Source organism: Anoplophora glabripennis, unplaced genomic scaffold (assembly GCF_000390285.2).
Source record: "Anoplophora glabripennis isolate ALB-LARVAE unplaced genomic scaffold, Agla_2.0 scaffold77, whole genome shotgun sequence".
NCBI classification, from domain to species: domain Eukaryota; kingdom Metazoa; phylum Arthropoda; class Insecta; order Coleoptera; family Cerambycidae; genus Anoplophora; species Anoplophora glabripennis.
Genome location: NW_019416717.1, coordinates 1,027,862 through 1,037,602, shown reverse-complemented (window position 1 = coordinate 1,037,602; position 9,741 = coordinate 1,027,862). Strand labels below are relative to the sequence as shown.

Sequence of the window (9,741 nt, the reverse complement as noted above, 5' to 3'; positions counted from 1 at the left end):
AGTAAAAATGCCTATTTGTGTCTCTTGTATGTATAAACTAAACTATTCTGAGAATATACACTCAACAGAAACTCAGTCCTTTAGTCAAAATGACGCAGATGTCCTTATAAATGAAACAGCAATAGAACAATTTAATGCAACAAATACAACTATTGTAGTTGATGAAGATGTTGACTTATTAATACTACTCACTGCAAGGACTCCAATTGATAAAATTATATACTTTTTAAAACCTGGAAAGGCTCAACAGCGAACATAAATATATTCTTCAAAAAGTTTATCTGCTTATCCAAAATGCCATAACCATATCTTATTTTTACATGCGATAACCGGCTGCGATACTACATCAGCAATGTTCAGAAGGGGTAAGACATCAGTATTAAAATTATTTGGAAAATAGATTTGATTGATTGCAGAAATTGATTCTCCACGTCAAACAATAATCACAAAAGGAATTCGCTTTCTCCTTGCTGTTAAGGAGCTCAAAAAAAAAATTGATTGTATAGATAAATATAGATATTTAACTTCTGTAAAAAACACACGAAACAAGAAACAAGTACAACTATCTTGTCTTCATCTAACATCGGCTTCTGCTAATTAACACTTGTATCGAGTAGGTATACTATCAAGTTCAGACATGGCTAGGCAATCAATTGAACCCAGAAGACTGGGGTTGGAAATTAACAGATAATAATTTGGAACCGATTCAAACTTTACTTCCACCTGCTCTGGAAAAACTCCTAAACACCATTTTTTGCAATTACAAAAAAGGTTGTAGTGCTAAATCTGGCTGTAGAAAAGTAGGGTTACTGTGTTCTCCAGCGTGTACTAATTGCCAAAGCCAGTCTTGCTTAAATGTCCAATTGAATAGAACAGACGAAGATTCATATGATTTCGATGAAGAGACAGCTGATTCATCTTCATTTGAATAATTTATGAACATCCCGCAAGAAAAAGAGGAAGAAGAAAAAGAAGAAATCGAATAAGACATGACTGTTGAAGTTGACTTTTTGAAAAGTATGATTCAGATTAAAATATCAAAAGAAATCAAAACTACAGTTAAAGTCAATAACCAATATCAATATCAATAATCATCATACAGTTAAAAGAGTATTGTCCCTGAAAATTCCGTCATAACAGTTCGTGGAGTAGGCCTACCGGGGAAACCACGTTAAAAAAATGCGTCACTACCTCAGAGGTAGTGTGGAAATGTGCATATCATGTAGAACGTGACTCCTTCAACTATTAGAATCGCGATATCTTAGAAATGGTGATCCTTAAAAAAAAAGTATAAGGACCATTTTTATAGATAATTTTAAGATCTATAATTTTTGTCGGGGCTACTTTTTTGATAAAACTTACCGTTTTCGAAAAAAATTCAAAAAACCTCAAATTTTTACCTTTGACCCAGAATAACTTTTTTAGCACACATGGGATCGATGGGGACTTTTAACACTTCTAATGGTGTACCCAAGGACCTCCACCAAAATTTAGCTCTGTCGGAATTTCCGTTATTTGAAATGTCTATTTTGACCGGGCTATCATTCATTTTTCTGCTTGTTATGATTTTTTCAATTTCTGAAATCATCCCTTAACTTCTAGTCTCCCTAACATTGTTAATTTTAATAGTACAAGACCATTTTATGTAGAATTTTATGCTCTACAACTTTTATAAGAAACTTATTGCGATTTAAAGACCCATTTAATTGGACTAGTAGTGTTGTTCAGGAGAACTGTTTTTAATCAGTATTAGATACTTTATAAATATCTCCAAAAATGTTCCAAAGAATCTATATTATGGGTTCAATATTAACAGAGATATGTCTCTTTAAAAAGTCCGAGCATATATTTGGGTATAAGGTTTATGTTAAAAAGAAACTAAATCTTAATTTTTTATAACTAAACTTAATTTTTGTTCATTCCAGAAATAAAGAAAACTAATTTTATCATATTTCACAACCGGATTATCTTGAGTGATTTGGACGCAAGTTTCGCAACGACTTGAACAACAGTTTCTACTGAAAAACATTGTGCAACAATTCACAACGATAATGCAACAATTCACAACGATAATAATGAGATTGTACAAGTGAGAAAAATTAAATACGTTACAACATTTGACAATCATTTTAATCAAAAATAAAAATAGCGTTTTCTACTTGAAAATAGCAATAGTGAGTACAAAAACTTAGACTAAATTCGCATAAGTTGAATTTTATTAATATTAAAATCTTTTGAGAGTTGCTTGTAATTGCGCGACCTTGCATTAGCTATTGTCCCATTGTACTACGTCGTAAAATTGGACAATTTGTGATAATGAATCAGGTTGAACAACCGTCAGAATTTACCTTGACGGCGCAGATTAATTAACAACGAAATATTGCGAAACATTGCGCTGTACTTCATATTAAAAGTGATCTGATACAGGGGGACTGCATAAAATTTGGGTTAATCGAATCTTCTATTATCACCTTTTTTAATTTAATGTATTTTGTATTTCAACAAAGGGATTGATGTGAAACATTATAATTTAACAAAATCAATTTTAACAATTATTATTTCTATTAACATATTAACAATAATAATAAGGACTAAATCTTATCCTAATGACTTCCTAATTTATCTGCTAAAAACAATCAAATATTTATTAATGCAATTTGTGTAGGCAAAACATCTCAAATAGGGTTTGCAGCACATTTTGTTTATTAGACCAAAAATGTCATATCTCTTTAAAATTAAAATTTATACTGCAAGCTAATAAACAGATAACTGTGAGAAACGTCATAGATTTTAAGAACGTTTTTTATCGACGCTCACCATTTTTTTCTTTGTTTAACTGTCAAGTACACTGTCATACTTATAAGAAGAAAACTACTGATCCTAAGTCATTTTATTCTGAAAAAATAGTCTTATTTATTTAAATTAATCAAATATAAATTATACACATCTTTTTGTCAAGAATAATCTCTAAAGCTCTAGAATTATTTTGCTTATCTAAATATGTTATCAATTAAGTTTGGATAAAATACCTATAATTATTGTGTACAATTTAAAAAATAATAATTTGCTATTTATAATCAATCTAATTTACGTATTTACAAAAATTGTCAGAATATTCGACGTCAGAGTTTTAATTTTATTTTCTTAATTGCTCCTATCGTTTTATTGAAATTCGTACTGCCTCAAAAAGAAAATATTATAGTATAAACTCAAGAAGGAACCTTAAGCTACAGTTTTTTATATTGTAACTAGCAAGTATTATATTTCCACAGAAATGTATTATTGTTCAAATATTTCCGAAGCAAAAGAGTATTTTAATTATATTAAAATATTCCGATAAATATATTTCTTTATCCACCGTGTATATAATAATAATTCATTTGTTCACTGGTTCTATGAATAGATACTATTCGCGCAGACTCATATAAGATAAAATAATACTCGGTCGATATACGGCGTATATAATTTCAAGTTGCGACACAACGAAGCATAAAACTGTTAGTGAAGGTGAAGTGCAATTACAAATTAAAAAAATGATGTGTGACAGGCGTTGCGGACCTCTTCAATTTGGACCCCAGGGATTTGGCCCATTTTCACACAAATTTGGACCAGGACCCCATGGATTTGGACCAGGACCCCACGGATTTGGACCAGGACCTCATGGATTTGGACCAGGACATCATAAATTTGGACCAGGGCATCACCGTTCTGGACATCATGGTTTTGGACATGGATTTGGATTAGGACATCATCACTTTGGTCCAGATTGTTTTGGACCAGGACACCATGGTCATCGCGGATTTGGACCAGGGCCTCATGGTCATCGCGGTTTTAGACCGAAACACCATGGTTGTCATGGTGGTCGTAGATATAGAGATCGTAATGGACCCTATGGATTTTGGGGTAATTTCAACCCTTTCGGAGTAGACGACTGTGGTTTTGAAGGGTTCTGTGAATGCGATAGTCCTCTTCAACGGGATGAACTCGTTTCTATTATCGAAGCGTTGGCCGTTAAGACCCCATTAGCGTCTTCGCCACAACCTACTGCCCCTGCAACACCTGCAGCAGCTACAGCACCCACAGAAACTGCAGCACCTACAGCAGCTGCAGCACCTACAGCACCTACAGAGCCTGCAGCTGCTGCAGCACCTACACCATCTGCAGCACCTACACCATCTGCAGCGCCTGCATCATCTGCAGCGCCTGCAGCTGAACCTGCGGCTTCTCCAAAGGGTTAAGGTTGAGAATTTTTTTTTTCTTCATATACATAATGCAATAAATGCTTAATTATCATAAGTTTTTTATTTGTCATTTTGTTAGACGCATTTAAGGTTTAAGATATACTTATCTTTCTTAAGGAATGTACCTTTTTAGTAGTGACCGTACCATTACTGGCAACTTCATAGTACACAGTATAATAGAGATTCACTTTTCACTACAATATCAATTATCGACCAATATGTATGTGCTAAAAAATATCTCCCGCGATATAATATTAATTATTGCGATACTGGTAACATTACAGACATGTATAATTTTCTGACTCCGAATGATAAAAAATATACCTAGTTGTATATATTTACTTATATTTCTTAAATTTTCACTTTTTTGAATTTAGAAATCATTTATATTGGTTCCTTTCTATACATTACTTAGTAATGTATAGTAAAGTAAAAAATGGGTTTTAATTCTTGTAAAAGTAAAGTATTTGATGTCAGGATATGATCTGTACAGTTTTAACTATGACAACCTTAGTGTTGCTAGTTGTCAAACTATATGTCGTTACACTAAAACAGTTTATTTCGACGTATGTTATACATACTGTAAAAAATATATATTAAAAGTTTATATTATACATATTCTAAATATATATTAAGACTAGTTTTATAATTATTATTTTTTTACTTCTTTCTATATAAGTAATGTTTTCCCAATAAATGTATTTTTTTTCAAAATCTTTCCAAAATGTTGCAGTTAACGAAAGAAAATGTTTCTATTATGAAATTGCCTTTTTTTAAATATTTTTTGTGTAAAGAGTATAATATTTGTAGTCTTTAAATAAATTATCTATAATACCTTATGCTTGTGTGTTTTTTATTTATACTCCCTAATAACAATAATCGAATGAAATATTTATTTATTTTCATTATTTATTAAAAGTAAATAAACCTAATGTGGGTAAATATATTAAACATTACTTTTCTATTTCTGAAGTGAGATATGTGATTAATGATAATAATAATAATTTAATGTTTGTCAGCCACACGAAAACGACGTATTACTAAGAAATGGAAAGTATGTTAATTTTAGTGACACTTGATTTGATAAACAAAAAAGTTTGAAAGGTAAGTTGAATTATATTATTAAAAACACATATATAGTGTCAGTACAGTAATATCAGTATTTTTACGATAATGCATAATTTTTGCCGAAGCTAAAATTATACGTCTCTAAAGATAAAATTGTTATTTATTGTGTCGGCCTTGCGACTCATTATACAGGTCGATAGTCCACATTGAACTAAAAAATAATACTCACGCATAGAGTTGGTTGCCTATAGTTCAGTGACTTGATTTCATTTCGTTACCTTTGGTAGGACCCCTAGGTCACAGGCTGTCTCAGATATTAATTGGGAAAATTTAATAGACGATAAAACTTAAAAAAAAGAAAAATTTATATGACCTTGTATGTTTTAATACTACGTTGTTGAGATACGGGGTGCTAAAGTTAATAAAAAAATCAACTTTTTTTCAAATACCTAAAAAACTACTCGGCCGATTTGGTAAAACTTGGGACGTTCAGTTTTAAATTTAATTTGATATAATTAGATTTAAATTTAATTATTCCAGGGGGGTGACGCTTGAACATCCTTACTATATTTTAAATTAAAATTATTTTTAAACATTGCAAGAAGATTACAAAGCATATTAGAAAAAAAACAGTGCGTTATTTTATTAATGAAATTAAATTTTCTTTTTCATGGGCAGGCAGATAAACGATTTTCTCTTCTTAAAAAGAAAGACTGTACCTAAAAATTACATCATATTAAGCCCCTTAATTATTACTATAAATGCAGCAAGCTTTATCAGAATCTGCCAAGTAGTTTTTGAGATATTTGAGAAAACGTTTTTTTATTATCTTTAACATCCTGTATCTTGAAAACAAAGCTTTAAAACATACAAATTCAAATGAACTTATCTTTTTATTTTTGCGAATTCTATCGCCTGGCAAAATTTCCCAATTAAAAACTGATATACCTTGTATATTTATTTATAAGACATTAAAGTAGTAAATATATTTCTATGTATGTAAAATTAGTGTTCTTTATTACAAAATTCCATGAAACATGTACACAGAAAGGATTGACACTATAAAGTATTTTTTCAATGAATAGGCATATTCCCAGATGAATACGATTTGAGTATAAAACATTTGTCCTACCCAAAACCGACAAAATATCTAAGCCATGGTGTATTTCTTATAAGTCTTATTCGGGACTAGATTTCAATAATAGAATTTAAGTACATTTCATAATAACATAAGCAGTATGTAGTACATATTATTTTAATTTTTGTGAACACATAATAATTTAAATTTTATAACTATGATTTGTTGTAAATTCTTGTATATTTTTTCAAGAGTTCAATGTTCAGTGGTAGTATTTCAATAATATAAGTTTCTTTAATAGCCATAAATTTTATGACAAGAATTGAAAAACTTAACAAGTTTGTCAGTGACTAAAATAGTTTGATTTTATTCTACCTATTGATGTTACACTGACAATGAGATTGTTGACAAATTTTATTTACAAAAATATAACTGATAACTTTGATAATAAGTATTAGTAGTAGAACGAATATCTTTAATAGGTCTAACTCGATACTGCCTGCTTTAAATAATTTTGATGAACTAATGGATGTCAAGTGAATTTAATATTAATAAGCTTGATTTTATGTCATACAAATCTGATAACGTGAAAAAATCTATATTTTTTTATAAAAGGATTTGAATAGAACAAATGTTATGTACTGAAGTAATATCTTTCTGGGAAAATCTGTATCGTCGACATATTGCAGATGTGAATGTTAACAATGAATTTAATTGCAGTAATAAAACACCAATCGATAATACTAATGTGTACAGGCTATTGCATCATTATATAACGAAGCGCAATCTCTATCAGAAAGCAGCGGTTAGGGTATAAATTACAAACTGACATAGCTTAGCCATGAGCCTCATAATACGAAAGTAATGCCAATTATTACTGTTTTTCTAATTTATAGAATTTTATAATGAATTTGCATTTCTTGATATTTTTTTACAAACGATTTTTTATCTAAATCCACCTAAAGCCTTACAAAATATAATAATTCTGCAGTTTGCGCACAAAACTCAAGTCCAAAATTAAGAAAAATGAGTGGACCTACAACTAGTCTTGGAGCAAAAGTTAACTAGGTAGATACTCTTTTATAATCCTAGTAGGTAAATCGAGCTTTGCAAATCTATATTTTTTTTACCAAAAGTTCACATCTTCAAACCATTTTTTTTTTAAGATAAAACCCAAACTAAGATTATAATATTGATAATATTTCATTCCCATATCCTTTCTCTGGAAAATGTATCGTACCTATACATATAATTTCTTGTGTTTAATTAATATAAATTGTATTACAATTTCTCTAAAATCAGTTACAGTGGACTTGCTATTCTTGGATGATGTCCTTTGAAGTTTTAGAGTGGGTAACAAAAATTCATTCTGTTCAAAAGTATCCAGCAATTAAGTACACTGCATAATTATTCAAAGATAAGTTGATAATATCCGTCAATGCCTCACCAGGGAAGAAAGTTTGGGATGGATGCGAATACAAATAGAGATGAGAGTGGTTCTGATACTAGCTGCTGTCTAAAGATATTCTTTAAATCAATTTTGTAAAGCTGGTTGCCTGTATTGGATTATATGTATGTGTTATATTAAAAATTCTGTAATATAAGATTTTATAGTTTGTTCATTGGATCATTCCAGACAAAAAATCTTAATAAATCAAGTTCTTGCAAACACGGTTTTTCTTGATACAGAGAGTGTTGAGATTTAAAGAAAATATCGCACATACTGATGGAGCAATTGCTCTTATATTTGTTTCAGGTAAATCGTTAGACATATCAGTAAGCTCACTCAATGGGCCTAACATAATTACAGTAGATAACTGGTGTACAGAACAGATAGTATAAGGGTGAAACCATCAAAAGTCTACCTAGACTTCTTCATCAGAAAACTGAAGACAGTCGACTTTAAGGAGTTGACTATTTTCAAACAAGAGCCACTCAGAGATCACGAATGACGAATGGAAAAATTTTTGAGTGTTAGTTTAGACGACAAATTAACCTAGACACTTCATAAAAATCTCGCACAGCATTTTTGGACTTGCAGAAGGCTTTTTGGTCAGCTACTTTGTCGGCTGTACACAACCGTTTCACTTTGCAGCTATAATGGCCTGCGCTACAACTGAAATTAAATCAAGGTTAATAAATTGATTGAAAATAATACATCTCTTAATCACTTTTTAAACTTTGGCAAAGAAAATAATTTGAGTTAAGTAGGAACAGAATATTTTAATTAATAAATATCAAAAGTAAAGCATCTCCCAAATACATATTTAAAACAACACACAATCAAATGTATCTCAAGATGTTTGATGTAGATTGATAGAATGTGGGCTAATAAATTTATCTCATTAGAGAAACAATGCACTGAAATGATATACAAATCTGTTAATCAGTGATGGATATAGATATTAGGATTAATATATTGGTGGCTACATCTGCATTTTTAATAATATTTTAAATCATTTTCAACTTATAATTTTAGCATAATATAGCAATTATTAAATTAACACATTTTTCTAATTCTTAGTAGTTTGCGGATAATCATTATAATATGCTTGTGATAGAGCAAATTTGTTTAACAATTTACAATGTTAAATGAAAAAAGCAATACCTACCTGATACATTTAATGTAATAGTTATTTCAGTCCTATATTAAATAAAAAGTAGTAGTCACAATCAGAGAGATCTATCTTGTATCTAATTATTATTTCTGCCTCAATTTCATGGCCTACTGTGCCCAAAAAATGTTTCCACAAAATTTGAAAATTGTAGTAAGTACATATCCTTGCTTGCTTATAACAAAATTTCATGCCGATATCGTATATAGGATGTGTGCTTAAGTACCTATGTATAATTGTTAAAATACAGATCTTCATTATGTTGAGTCGTTTTAGACTAGTGTTTGTAACATGTGGCCTTTATACAGAGGTATTAAGAAATACTAACCAGTAATTAGTAAAAATATTTTAATTATAGTTACGTTTTTATTAAAATAGAATATATTATTAAAAAAAAATCCTAAAAAAATAGAATTTATAAACTATCCTACACTTACACTAATTTGTATTTTTTATAATACGTCTAGGTACAAACAAAATCCTTAATGTATATACATTTTTAATTTTAAATACAGGTACATATCTAAAAAGATTATATGTAAATAAAAAACTTATACCTACATAACAAATCATTTATTGTATATGCAAAAAAACTAATTTCAATGACTATGATCACTTATAGAAGCCATAGGTCCAGCTGCATGTACTGCAAGCTGTGCAGGAGCAGAAGGTATTATCCACAAAAGCCTTCATGGTGACCATTTCCGCAAAAACCATGACGCGGGGGTCCGTGGTGTTC

At 30.1% G+C, this 9,741-nt stretch overlaps 1 protein-coding gene across 1 annotated transcript; it reads left to right on the top strand.

Moving 5' to 3' along the window:
* Positions 1 to 3,786: 3,786 nt before the first annotated feature.
* On the top strand, positions 3,787 to 4,238 carry LOC108904407 (oleosin-B6-like). The gene is made up of 2 exons (XM_018706954.1): positions 3,787 to 3,903; positions 4,017 to 4,238. The coding sequence occupies exons 1-2, from the start codon at positions 3,787 to 3,789 to the stop codon at positions 4,236 to 4,238; spliced, it is 339 nt and encodes a 112-aa protein (XP_018562470.1).
* The last annotated feature ends 5,503 nt before the right edge of the window (positions 4,239 to 9,741 follow it).

Bases quoted from the DNA above. Each gene is read 5' to 3' on its own strand.
- LOC108904407 (XM_018706954.1), top strand. From the start codon at position 3,787: ATGGTCATCGCGGATTTGGACCAGGGCCTCATGGTCATCGCGGTTTTA. The intron at 3,904-4,016 runs GTAATTTCAACC...TTGGCCGTTAAG, and splicing joins TGGACCCTATGGATTTTGGG to ACCCCATTAGCGTCTTCGCC.